Raw genomic sequence first — 13,924 nt, 5'->3', positions numbered from 1 at the left:
TGCTTCAAAAACTTTGTATGCAATTGTGTTCCAGGAAGATGCAGTTGAGATCCGGCCCATTCCCGACTGCCCCAAAGAACACACTGGAGACCGCATCCTGGTCCGATGCCAGGCCATCAAGTATGTCATACATTTTCATTATATTGTAGGAGGGAGAATAGCTCTATAATTTAAACAGCTACCTTCTGTTTCTCTCAGAAGTTGGACAAGGAACCAACAGATGGTTGGGTTAAATGGAAATTATTCTAACACCCCCTTGTTTATGAAAATGAACTTTTGCTTAGCATTTAACATACAATAAATTGTTGTATGTCACATCTGATCATTTAAAAGATCCTTTAAAAGTATGAGTACTTGTTTCAAAATGGCATGCAGTGGATGTGAGGGACAGAGCAGTGTGGGAGGGTGGAGGAGTGCAGTGCAGGGCTTGTTGTTCTCTAGAAAATCACTGTTCCTCCCTCTCTCTGAGGGATTTGGTCTCTGTCTTTTTCTCTTTCTATCATTCTCCCTCTCACACATACACACACAAGCACAGAGTTTCTCTGCTTTTCATTCTTGATCTCGGCCGTCCTTCTTGCAACCTATAAAACTGCCAAATGTTTGAGTCGAACACATTTCTCTGCTTGCAGTGGTTTGGCAGCTTCACCCCATATCCTTTAACCCTCAGTTCAAGCGTGTCATCACTTACTTCAGTACAGTTTGTTGCTTCCTATCACAACAATAACCTACAGGAATAGAATGGAATAGGAAAAAACTAGAATAGAATCCGAGTACAGTAATAGCAACAGCATTCGTGCTATTGTTAATTAAATTGATTAATCTTGTGGTCTTATTCAGTCACTAATCTCATTTTCCTTTTCGGCTTCATAGGTTTGAGATTGACATTGAGCCCATATTTGCCACTATGGCCTTATATGACCTGAAAGAGAAGAAAAAGGTAAGAAAGTTCTCACAATGTCTAATCCTGTCTTAAGCTTGTTTCTAATATATAAAAACATCTTGTAACTTAGGTCTTGAAAATTTGTGGGATATGTAACAAGCAACAAGCAGCTTAGACCACAATAGCCCTGCAGCAAATGCCAGTTTGGTGAAGCCCATTATGTGTGTTTGTTGTGGAGACTGTCAGAGTGTCTGTCAGTTGACACTGGGTCTACTTGTGACCACAGTTCTTGTACGTTTAATGTTTTTGAGACTCTTCACCACAGCAACAGAGGTGACTCTTAATAAATCCACAGCTCATGGCCCAAGTTTAACTAAATGATATCAAAACTACCTAAAATAAAAACAAAATATAAGGCCCTGCTGTCACTGTCTAATTTGACAGACGGGTCTTCTAATGCAGTGACAAACACCAGGTACAATATTTCAGGAGTTGTTTGTTTATATCAGTCTTGTTTCAATGGACCAATATTTCGTATCATACCACAAAGTGCTTTTGATTTTTAGTCTGTAACTCACAAATTCATACTGGTAAGTGAAAATACCTCAAATTTATATGGTCAAAACCTTTTCTAACCTTTTCACTTTGAATAAGGACTTATTTGTGTTAATGCAGCAAGAGAAAGACTTCATATTAACAGAGAGGAACACTGCTCACAAGTAAATCTTAACTAAGTGAAAGTCAGTTAAGTTTATTGACTTTGAAAACAACAAGCTACAGTCTTGATGATGACAGAGTCAAAACCTCATAAAAAATCGACCAGTACTGTATATGTGTTATCAGACTTGCATGTTGTGTGTGTCTCAGTAATTGTAAGTCTTCTCCACCCTTGTTTCATGTTAGCTGTTGTGTGTCATGTGCCTCCTGTTGATGCAGGGAGGTCTCGTAGTTTGTTTTTGGCAGTCTGCGTGGTCGTGAGGAATCAGTATAATCTATAAGGTTTTATGTCTCATTATCCTCACATATTTATGCCCTGGAGGGAGGGGGGGGGGGGTTGTCGTGTTTTTGGTTCTATAACCACTAATGCTGCACCACATTTTCCCAGTTAACCATTCAGAGCCATGGCTTTTTGCATGTTTTCTGTGGATTTACACAGCTGGAGAGTTTTTGGTTGAAGGGGCTGGAAGGATTTAGTTTATACTTAATGTAAGCGCACATGGATCTCTCAGATGCCACTGCCCAGCTGCTTTTGAGTTGGGCTGCAGGACTGATGGCTCTAACACAAACAGTTGGGTAAGATAGGGCAATTTAATGGCCCCTAATTTTGAAAATGGACTGCATATGGTATAAGTTGTGTGTTGGGACATCACAGTTAAGATGCGACAAAAGCAGTCCTATATGTCACACACTGTATGAAATCTTTTCCACTTATTTTTAAGAAAATGTAAATCAAGGATATTTTCAGCTTTCGTTTCCTTCTGATGTCAGTCTATAACAGCAGAGCTGAAGTGTCACATTGTCACAGTGTATTTTGCTTAAGGGTTATTTATTATTAATTTTATTATGTGCTGAACTGAAGTGCGTCCTTGTGGAGGTTAATCCAACTTCCTGCTTACTCCTATTACATTGAGTAGAGACAGAGCCAGACTGTTAAAGAGCTATGAAACATGTCTCTGTCTGAGTGATGGAGAAACTGTCAAGCTTGTTTTGTCAATTAGATTTAGTTGTAATTGAACTGTGAAGCATTTGCTACCAGTTTATCTCTGACCCCTTCACTCTTATACCTTCTTTTTTACTTTCTGTCTTTCTACAACTCTCAACTCACTGTACACTTTTTCTGTTTCTTCTCAAGAGTGTTATATTTTCTTTTCCTTCACATTTCTGATTCCTCTGTGCAGATTTTCTGTTCTCCTGCACCATGTACTGCTGTCTCTTATGTCTCATGGGAATTTTGTTGCTGTATCTGTGTTTGTTTTTTGTTCACATCAGTTTGGTTGTTTCACATCTGTGAAATTTGCAGCAGATGTTCATATAATTCCATATAATACTGTAGTTATTAATCATGTTTTTCTGGTCCATCAGCCAAGGTGCAGACACAGAATTTGACCCAGCAAGTGGCCTACTTATAATATCAGATTCATAGATATGAACAGACAAAGGTTTTAGTATAGACACGCAAACAGAAAAATATGTTGTCACAGTAAAAGTTAAGTAAGGTCTAGTTCTTGCTGAGTTTACTACAGGCATTTAGTTGTCTTCTTGTTTTTGTAACCCTACAAGACCAGGCAAGCCAAATTTGCTGGTCTGTGACTGTAGCCTGTTGGGAGGACACATTGAGTGATCAGAACAAGTAAACTATTGCATTTTCACTTTTGCAGTGGATATTCTGCAAGTGTTTCAGCCTGTCTGCTCTTTAGTGGAGAATTTGTTCATGGCAAAGTAGTTGATGTCTGCCCAAAGATCAGCAAGATTTGTTGCTTGGCTCTTGATTCAAATATAGTTGTTAACAGAGTCTTTGAAGACGTCAGATCTTGCGACACAGTTGCGAAGTTGGCAACACTGGGATGGTTGAAAATGTTCCCTATTAGAAAATGTTAAGCATTTACTCCTAAGCAATGTGTGTTTGTTTGTCAATAATGTAACGTTAAAGACTGTTCATTTTCCCTCATATCTCACTGAATCTAAATTTAGTGGTTTGATGGTTGACTTTGATTAGTGAAGGTTATTATATCTAACTATGATTGTTCACTCAGTGAACACTTGCACTGACATGTTTTTTTCTCTTTAATCAGAATATGAAGTCTTATATGCTATTTAAGTCAGCTGGCTTTGATTATTGAGATTATTGTTATTCCAAGAAGTCATTTGTCAGTAAGAGGTGGACTCCTCCACTGCAGTCTTTTGGAAACTTTCACTCTTGTGGTAAGTGTACCTCATGTTAAAGAGAATAGGATAATTTCTCTCACAAAATCTGTGCGTCTGAGTGTCTAGCTTGTTTGTCACTATTAACGGAATAGATTGAAAACAACTCAATTGTGAATACTTTTCAGAGTGTGTAATCTGATCACAAATACTGTCTCAAGGATTCCAGTTAAGATATTGGGCAGGTTTGGCTGCCCAGAAATCTGCTTTGGTGTGGTCAGTGTAATGGAGGTCCTATGGGATAAGCAGAGTGAAGGAGAGTGGTTAATGGCTTTGCAGTGAATAGTATCACATGACACACACCAGGCCAAGCAAGACCCGGACATATGGCTGTGTTCCTAGCCTGAGGTCATTAGGGATGTGAGTAGAGAAACAGTAGAGTGGACTGAACAGATGATATTCCAAGATCAGTATTTGGTGGAGCCTTTTCTAAACGGATTCCTTCAGTTCGTCTTTGGAAAACAGTATATCTTAGAGTGACGTTTTGCATTTCATTATGCCCCGAAGTTCCATCAACAAAAGTAACAATATATGTGTTTTTGGCAAAGAGACATTTTTCTGGCTCAGAAAAGTTAAACTTTTCATCTTTGTCTCCCTCCAGATATCGGAGAACTTCCACTATGATCTGAACTCAGAACAGTTTAAAAATTTCTTGAAACTTCACACACCACATGTGGATCCATCCACCCTGGCCAGATCTGCCACCTTCTCCATCACCTACCCTGCCCCAGATATCTACCTGGTCATCAAGGTAATAATGGAATCCATAGCACCTATGAAAATATGCTAAGAACAACATGTAGCAGAAGTAACAGGATTCGGCTGTTTTCCTCCATGCTTTAAATAACTTGGTTCTGCTCCCAAATCGGTTTTATATACCCTGTAATTCAGTGCAGTGCTGTTTATGTATCTCTTGCTCTTGCTGTATTTATGCCTTATACTGTACTTTTGCCAACACACTATAGATTTTTTTTAGTTTCATTATGCTAAGCTGTTCAGATTGCTCATGTACTTCCTGTCTGTGTTTAAGATTGAAAAGGTTCTCCAGCAGGGAGAGATCAGTGACTGCGCTGATCCTTATATAACACTGAAGGAATGTGACTCTGCAAAGGTAATGTGAGCAATTAATGTGTGTGTCACTAAATGCAAATCACAAAAGATACTGTGCAATTTATCCTTTATCTAGCCTTTTAATGCTTACCATGAAACATGTTGAAGGCCTTTTGTGGAATTTGATTTTTCGTAATAACCTTTTCAGAGCAAGGACAAGCTTGAGAAGCTGCGAGGTCAGGCGGAGGCTTTCTGCCAGAGGCTGGGTCGCTATCGCATGCCTTTTGCCTGGGCCACCGTTAATATCATGGAAGTAATCTCCACTGCTGCGATAGAACGTGACGTCACAGACTCTGATAGCTTAAAAGGAGGTGTGTGCTAGTGTATCCTTGTGTGTTTGTCCTTATGAGTGCCATTGTTTGACAGTGACACCTTGTGATGACTGTGCATTTATGTGAATTTCCTTAGAGGGTGTATGGCTGTGTGTGTGTCTCATCTGACCCATAACCTTTACACCTTTTCCAGTTAAATCCACCAGCATTGACCGGAGAGGACAGCTTCCCAGGAGGAATTCTGAACGTTACAATACCATCGATGATCAATTTTGTAATGTTTCAGCCTTCAAACCTGCAACCATCACTATCAGCACCATCTTCAAACAGGTCGGAACACTACCCAAACACAAAGAGACAGACAAAAATGTAAAAAATCTATAACGTCCTTGAGATAGAAGATACAACATAACTGAGAGTTGTTACAGCTTGGCCTCGTCTCATCCTTCGATCAAACATGCAATGTTATCCATTCCATCAGGTTCTAGTAATGTTTCTACCATAAAGCCATGACTTTGGACAAAATCAATGTCAAGCACTGTCTCCACTGTTAAAACCATCTCTGCTATTAATCTTTGAGGCGAAGGCTGCAAAAATATCGCTCATTAACAAATTATCTCAATGTATTTCTGTGTGTGTGTGTATGTGTGCGTGTGTACGAATTAGGAGGGAGATCGTTTGAGTGATGAGGACTTACTCAAATTCCTGGCTGATATCAAGAAAACCTCCACTCCGCAGAGGAGAATCAAGACGATACCAGGTCACTGTCATCATATCTAAAAGCTTATTCAGAGATTTTAAATCATTTTATTAGAGTAGAGGCCATAGACACGTCTGCACTTTAGATATCAGTCACAACACTGGACAGAGACTGTTTAATCTTTTCTAGAGTGTAGTAGTAAAAAAAATGACATGTTGTGGGTAACTGTATGTGCAGGACTACTTCTTGGCTGGTTGTAGAAACTTCCCAGAGTTGTTTCCCGGACAACCAGCTAGACTCCAGAAAGATTCTGGCCAAAAAGTAGTCTAGCACATAACCCCCACATAAAACCACATCATCTGTTTTTTACACTTGGATTTTTGTGCAGATTAAATAAACAAGATAGAACTTGTTAATCAAGTTAGCTTTAGAGATGCTGGTAGGTGTATTTTGTTACCATTGGACTGAGCCAGACTTTTTATATCCCCTGTGAGAATAAGCATACTACATATGCATACATACTGTTTGAATATTGATTTTGCAAAGAATTCTAGTACATGTGCAGGTCGCTGATGTGTGACTCTGGCTTATCTCATGTTTTCTAGGTTCCATAAAACTGGACATGTCTCCAGTCCACGACACTCCAGCGGCATGTTTGTCCACTGAGCTCATCCCTCTCCTACCAGTGGCTGAGAAAAACATTCGGCCAGTCAAAGAGGTGTTGGAGTTCCCATCCAGTGAGGTGTATGTCCCTCACAACATTTACAGGTTAGAGAGCATAACACATATAAATTATTGACAACACAGTCCATATATCTTTTTCTATTCACACTGTAACACATTTTTTGTGAGCCTGTGAAATAGATTTTCAGAAGAAAGAAACTGCTTATGTAAAACTTGCACCTCAGGTTTTGAAAAACAAATGATTCATAGCTTGAGGTGCAAACAGGTTTGTTTGCGCTCACAGACAGTTTATTTCTCTGAAAGGCCAGAGGCAACAAGAACAGTCATGGTGTACTCATCATTCAACAGCTGACATCGCTTTGCAGCTTTCTCCTTTTAGTCTTGTACCTATTTTTAGGTATTTCCATCCCAGCTACCTGTGAAATTGCCTTGTTGTTCAACAGTAATGATTCAGCCTCTGTAAGCAGGGGTTTAACTCTACACAGCACTCAATTCGAAAATGGTTTTTGCTTGTAACGAAACATTAGTAGCTTCATGTGTGAACAAGTCCTCTGCACAGTAATTACACGCTGTTGTTCTCTGAGCATTTGTTCAGTGGAATTTGTGGTAATTCTCTGTATTTGAGGTCTCAAGACAGATTATAGTGTTGTATTAAAACCACATAAGGCTGCAGTAAATTACTGGTTGTTTTGATTTTACTGTGACATTACTGTCACCTTTACCACTGCATGACTAAGATGTCGCTGTAGAGACAGTGCCACCTAGTGATGTATATTAGAACTGCTTCATTTTACATATTGAAAGGTATTGAGTTTTTTTATTTCATGTATCCATTAGAGTGTCTGCCTGTGTTTCTATAGGAACCTGCTCTATGTCTACCCCCAGAGGCTCAACTTTGTCAACAGACTGACATCAGTGAGAAACATCACCATCAAAATCCAGTTTATGAGCGGAGAGGACACTAGTTGTGCTCTGCCTGTGAGTACTCCTATTTATGATCGGTTTATAATGGTGAAACTGATTTCTACTAATTACACGAACAAATACATACACTGAAGTTATTATTTAATGAGCAGTATTACTTTGATTAACAGCGCATGATTTGAAAGCGAGAAATCTCAGAACTTCTTATAGTAATCATACAGTCATTAGCATGGATGAACAGCCCTGCCACCTCCACTCTACACAGATGTATTTTGAATGAATTGAATTCTGTGCTGTTTACTGTACCTTTAATTTGTGTTTTTTTCTCTGTCTGTTCTCAGGTTATTTTTGGGAAATCAAGTGGTCCTGAATTTTTGCAAGAAGTCTACACCCCTGTTACCTACCATAACAAGCAAGTACACATTACTGAGTTACATTATACTGTTTGTGACAGCTTCTTTTTGTCATGTAAACAGTCTGGGGAACTCATCCCTATTGTTGCTTCCTCTCCCTGACTCTCTCCCGTGTCTTTTCATACCCCCCTCACCCATTTCTTTTTTCTTCTGTGTTGTTTCCTTTGCTACTCCCTATTTCCTATGTCTCAGGTCCCCAGACTTCTATGAGGAAGTGAAACTTGCTCTTCCGGCACGTCTGACAGAGAGACATCACTTGCTGTTCACCTTCTACCACATCAGCTGCCAGCAGAAACAGAACCAGAGTGGCAGCTGTGAAACACTCATTGGATTCTCAGTAAGATTGTATTTCTAAATGTAGACACTTTTAACATTCATAGCAGAACATGTTGTGACACCTGTGTGTTGTGTTTGAATGCAGCCTCTTCAACCTAAATCAATGTGTCCGTGTATGTAGTGTATGTTACAACAGCCAACAGCACAAGATTCTATCTTTAAGCATGAGTCAAGTTAACTTTCTTTTTCTAACATGAGAGCATAGAATATTTTGTGATTTTAAAATACCTATAGCTGAAATACTGAATTTGCTTTTTGCCTCTGGTCCAGTGGCTGCCCATATTGAATAATGACCGGCTGCAGACGGGTCAGTTCTGTCTGCCCATTGTCTTGGAGCGACTACCTGTCAACTATTCACTGCACTTGCCTGAGGTAAACCCATGTACCTATTTCATTATTTTAAAAAAAATTCCATTTGTATATATCACACTACATAAAAGACCTTTTCTTTCCCCTCGGAAATAGACATAGTGAGGACTGAACATAGACAAGGAGGACACGCAGTTATATTTGTTGTGTCTTTGTTGTGTAGAAACTTCCTCTTCAGGTCCCTCCTGTCAAGTGGATGGAGAGTCACAAAGGACTTTTCAACCTCGAGATCCAAGCCGTGTCGTCTGTACACACACAGGTGAGTAGTACTATATAGTAAGACAGTCACCCTAAAGGACCATGTGCACACTGTAGAAATACCAGAGTGAATCACATAATCCCTTCTCTGTACCAGGACAACCACCTGGAGCGTTTCTTCACCCTCTGCCATGCCTTGGAGGGTGGAGCTACTTTCCCTCTACGGGTCAGGGAGGAGAAGATTCCAGAGAACAAGCTGGAGCATGAGCTGAAGCTCAGCATCATCTCGCTGTCCTCCTCCAATTTAGAGCCTCTGGTCCTCTTCCTCCACCTGGTGCTGGATAAACTCTTCACCCTCATCATGCAGCCCATGGTCATCGCTGGTCAAACTGGTGAAGAAATATATTAACTCAAATAAATGAGAAAAGTCACAGTTGTTGCAGAAAAATGGCAACACCCAAAGTCTAGTTGTTACACATGGTGCTGGAAATTTTTTTATGTGTGTCCAGCAATACAAAACTTAAACATACTACACTTGAAATGCGATAGAACACAAATAAAAACAATTCCACTGCAAATTTGAGAAGCCAGCAATAAATGTTTGGCATTTTTGCATGGTTGATAACATGATTAATCAATCATCAAAATTGCTGCAGGTAAAGTTTTTTTTTTGATCAACTACTTGATTAGTCAGCTAATTGTTTTAACACTAATTGACTGTAATAAAAGTTTGAATGTAATGCAGTGTTTAAGACCAAGGAAGGAGTATTTTATTTGTTGTGGCGATATGATGACATTGTGGATAATATTCTGTCTCATCCTGATATCGATATTATACCTCTAACAGTTTTGTATGCATGTTTATATCTGTGTTCTACAGCCAATCTGGCCCAGATAGCCTTTGAATCGGTGGTGTCTATTGTCAACAGTCTTCATAACAGCCAGGAGCTGATCAGGGACCAGCAGGGTAGGAACAGCCTCTTGGCCACCTACCTTTACTGGGTGTTTCGCTTGCCTGATCCCCCTCGAGATATGCAGAGTGCAGGTATGATTTTTAAATATGAATTTGCTTACTTTTTCCTACCATTATATTTGCTATGATTTTGTTGTAATTTTAAGGATTAAGAGCTGATCTCTTTTTGTATGTCCATGGGACCTGTGTTTAGGTTCAGGGAGTATGATAGCCGCAACAGAGAGCCGTTACAGCACCATGGGTCGGGCCACAGCAGCCACAGTTGGCAATATGCTTCTCCAGTCCAGAGTCCGCAGCAGCAGCAACCCTGACATCCCTGGTCCGCACACCTCTGCTGAAGATGCTGAAGTCAAAAACATCCTCTCTGCCAAGGTACAGAGCCAAATCTCTCTGTATGAGCAGTCACCCCACCTTACAAAACCTTTATTCGAAGTGAATTCAAAGAAATGGTTTAATGTCACTTCGGTTAAGTTCACTTTTGGAAGCTTTTCTAGCTGCCAGAAGAAACTGCTACATATTATTCATGTACTCTTAACAGGTAATTAGCATTGATTTAAAAAAATTATGCAACAGACCTTTCCTATGTCAACCCCTATTTTCCCTGAAGTCCATTTATCAACATGTGGTTTTATATATTTGACAAATTACATACACACTCACCACTGTACGTAAATGCCCCAGCATGCTTCCTATTACACAAAACAGCCATTTGTTCTTCATTCACACAGTACATTAGGTATTGAAATGGACAACTAGACACCCACTCTAATGAAAGCATCCATCATGTTCATTGTGATGGAACCTGTGTGTGTTTCTAGTTCCAGAGTCACAACAACCCAGGCAGCCGCATGTCCACCTATGTGGACATTAACAGCCACCAGAACCCCACAGGAAGCACCAGGCCTTCCAACAGAAAGGTGAAAAAAGGATTGCCCTTTGTTTGCTTTTTGTTGTTTCTGTTCAGCTCAGGAGGGATTTGCTCAAATCCAATGGATGAAACTGAAATGTACAATACAATACAATGTGCAACAATATGTAAGCAAATATGTACAACAAGGTGTCCTGATGCAACAATACAAAAGAAGATTTGGAGACAAATACACCATGACATGCTATAACTCAACTTGCCTCTTAATGAGCTTAACCATTAATACAACTATTAACGCAGCATAAAGCATCTGTATTGTTGCAGTAGTTACTTTAAACAGCGTTTGAACTTAATTGAGATGTGTCATCCATTTAGCCTGTGTTGCTTTAAAATGGCTGTTTATATGAATAGCATTCATGTGCTAACGTGGAGAGACTGCACTGACCAAGAAATACTTCAGCTAAAAATAAATTTTACCTCTCTGGTTATGCACACATTGGTAATTAATTAAGGGCTATTAAAAAACTATGTAATTTGGAAGGGAAAAAAATCCTATGAATTCATCTTCTTACTGTCAGGATTATGCATGTATTCAACAGTATTCAGACTCTGAATGTCTTATTGCAGACTGAGATGAGTTTCAGCAATTATCACTGGTTTCCACTTGTGACCACATGGGGGTAGTGTGACACTAAGGACACAAGGACTGTTGCTCTGTGTTTTCTTGAGGCAATTTTTTTCCCTGCTCAAAGCTCAAAGCTCAGCCAGCCAAGATTTTCCAGTTAATTCATAGACATGCTCAGTATAATACTAGAATACCTGATATATTCACTGAAACATTCTTTATTCCAGCAGCTATCACCAAAGCAATGTCGTGTCTCACTATAGTTTTTATTTTCTCTCTGGCAGCAGTTTCATGAGGAACTAGCCCTGCAGATGGTCGTCAGCACTGGGGTCTGTAGAGAAAACGCATACAAATATGCCTGGTTCTTCTTTGAGCTACTGGTTAGTGAGTTTTTTTTTTTTTTTACTTTACAAAGGGTGTGTGTTTGATTGACACTAGAGTGAAACAGAAAGTAAGGACTGTTATGGATATTAATGATAAATGAAGGAAGTAATGAAAATAACTCAAACAATACATGACCAAAAGATAAATGATAGTTTTATAGTATGATGAATAAAGGGGCATTTGAAAGCATTGTAGTCAGTAATTTATCAAGAGTTTGACAATTTATCACTCGTTTGGACTTTTGGAAGCGTATCATCACTCACACTCACTCTCAACCCTTCAGTTCAACTCACATATTTACTTTTCTTCCTTCAGTAGCTTCACTAAAGGATACTTACTTTAATTAATAAGGATTAAAAGGAAATAAGGAATAAGGAATAAAAAGGAAAAGGAATGTTTTGCAATTAAAATGTAAAGTGAGAATAGAAAATGATGATAGATAATGAAATGTTGCTCTTTTATTATCAGATCACCATTTTTATCATATCAGCTTGACATCTACCAGATTACTTATTATGGACAAATTATCTAATTAGTACATGCATATTTATACCTTGCATTCAATTTACATGCATTTGAATGTGTCATATCACTTAATGCTTATCTCTGGTGTTTCTCATGTAGTTTGTAAGTTGATAATTCATATTTAGGATTCATATTTGTTCCATGTGTGATTGCTTAAATAGGTGAAAAGCATGGCACAGCATGTGTCTCAGCTGGACAAGCAGAATGTCCCTCGACGAAGTCGCTTTTCTGACCGATTTAAAGATGACATCACCACCATCGTCTCTGTGGTTACAGCCGAGATTGGGACCATCCTGGTCAAACAACAAAAGGTAAGGAAAATGAAGATGAGAAGCTCCTCTCAACCAAACTGATGTAACTTTCACTCCAAAAATCTTTAACACGGCTTCTGTTCTCAGCCTCAGTGTACATGTTGTGAGTGTCCTCCAAACCGCAGGGAGAAGGAAGTGCTAATTATATTTGCCTGTGTAGTATTAAAAGCTCAGCTTGCACAGCTAGATGCTTGGCCAGATCCAGTCAGTACAGCTTACTGATTGCTGTTTGTTGATTGTTGTTGTTTTAGGAGGTAGAGCAAGCAGAGAAAGTCAACATCAGTCTGGCCTTCTTCCTCTATGACCTGCTGTCTCTGATGGACCGAGGATTTGTCTTCCAGCTGGTGAAAAACTACTGCAACCAGGTAAGATAATACTGACAGTAAACCAAAACTTTTAGCGTCCTTAAATTGTCCTTAAATACATGACGTTTGGTCATTTCTTCCAGAGGAACAATTTTTTTTCCAACAAATTGGTGCAAGAGTGTTCATACTCATAAAAGCATGAATAAAGCTGATCGTTTTTTGCTCTATTTCCCTTTTAGATGTCAGCTAAAAATGTTTCAATGCCAACATTGATCAGCATGCGTCTGGAGTTCCTGCGAATCTTGTGCAGTCACGAGCACTACCTCAACCTGAGCCTCTTCTTCAGCAGCCCTGCCTCTGCCCCTGCCTCACCATGTCCATCCATCTCCTCACAGGTCTGCCCACTTGTCAGTTAAAACTTGCACTTACTGTAATTGCGATATTTGCATATTACATATTCAGTTGTCATCTTACAATTTTTACATCAACAAGGCTGAAGAAAAGAAAATGTTGGATAAATCTTGAGGCCATTGTACCTTCTGGGAGAAGAAAACTTCTAAGAAAAGAAATAAAATCAGCTTTGAGTAGAATTGAAAAGTGGAGCTTAGGCAGTTATTAGATAGAGTAGAAGAGATTAGATGGGCTTCAGCCAGAAAAGCGTGACATAGTTTTTGATGGACTGTTTAACCAGTACTCTGCTTTGTATTAAGCAAAAAAGAAAAAAGCGTGCCCTAATTCTGTTCCTACTGCTCTCTTGTCTGTGTCACTCCTCCACAGAGTTCCGGTTCATGTAGTTTCCAGGAACAGCAGAGGATCTTGGGGCTGTTCGAGCTTTCTCAGGAATTCAAGCAGCAGCACTACCTTGCGGGGCTGCTGCTGACGGAGCTCAGTGCCGCCCTGGACATGGAGTCAGAGGGGTAATGGAAACACAGACACTTTCAAGTTGTTCCCAAGATATCACTTTCTTATAACCTTGTTATTACAAAGCTGTAATGTAAGTTAAGGCTTAACTCGCCTGCTGCAAATCCTGCAAGTTACTGTTTTAATTTTTTTGCAGTGAAAGATAAGATGCAAGGGCTAACTGAAAAATAAAAACTCTGTGTACACAAAAGTGTGTACAACATC

The 13,924-nt window shown here is 39.4% G+C and overlaps 1 protein-coding gene across 3 annotated transcripts in view; it reads left to right on the top strand.

The window, feature by feature from the left end:
- The window catches only part of dock8 (dedicator of cytokinesis 8), a 50,785-nt gene that overhangs the window by 18,440 nt on the left and 18,421 nt on the right, over positions 1 to 13,924 (top strand). For 2 of the 3 annotated variants that reach the window (XM_041041586.1, XM_041041588.1), the window contains 22 exons: positions 35 to 120; positions 871 to 937; positions 4,404 to 4,553; positions 4,833 to 4,913; positions 5,061 to 5,223; positions 5,378 to 5,514; positions 5,851 to 5,944; positions 6,490 to 6,652; positions 7,429 to 7,546; positions 7,834 to 7,904; positions 8,098 to 8,242; positions 8,512 to 8,613; positions 8,774 to 8,869; positions 8,966 to 9,200; positions 9,689 to 9,853; positions 9,975 to 10,153; positions 10,600 to 10,698; positions 11,559 to 11,654; positions 12,345 to 12,494; positions 12,746 to 12,859; positions 13,039 to 13,194; positions 13,577 to 13,716. In XM_041041586.1, coding sequence (XP_040897520.1) covers positions 35 to 120; positions 871 to 937; positions 4,404 to 4,553; positions 4,833 to 4,913; positions 5,061 to 5,223; positions 5,378 to 5,514; positions 5,851 to 5,944; positions 6,490 to 6,652; positions 7,429 to 7,546; positions 7,834 to 7,904; positions 8,098 to 8,242; positions 8,512 to 8,613; positions 8,774 to 8,869; positions 8,966 to 9,200; positions 9,689 to 9,853; positions 9,975 to 10,153; positions 10,600 to 10,698; positions 11,559 to 11,654; positions 12,345 to 12,494; positions 12,746 to 12,859; positions 13,039 to 13,194; positions 13,577 to 13,716 — 2,807 coding nt within the window. The remainder of the gene's footprint in view (positions 1 to 34; positions 121 to 870; positions 938 to 4,403; positions 4,554 to 4,832; positions 4,914 to 5,060; positions 5,224 to 5,377; positions 5,515 to 5,850; positions 5,945 to 6,489; positions 6,653 to 7,428; positions 7,547 to 7,833; positions 7,905 to 8,097; positions 8,243 to 8,511; positions 8,614 to 8,773; positions 8,870 to 8,965; positions 9,201 to 9,688; positions 9,854 to 9,974; positions 10,154 to 10,599; positions 10,699 to 11,558; positions 11,655 to 12,344; positions 12,495 to 12,745; positions 12,860 to 13,038; positions 13,195 to 13,576; positions 13,717 to 13,924) is intronic. The other variant, XM_041041587.1, reaches the window with a different exon arrangement.

Source organism: Toxotes jaculatrix, chromosome 7, assembly GCF_017976425.1.
Source record: "Toxotes jaculatrix isolate fToxJac2 chromosome 7, fToxJac2.pri, whole genome shotgun sequence".
In the NCBI taxonomy this organism is placed as follows: Eukaryota; Metazoa; Chordata; class Actinopteri; family Toxotidae; genus Toxotes; species Toxotes jaculatrix.
This window is presented reverse-complemented; position numbering and strand designations above follow the sequence as displayed.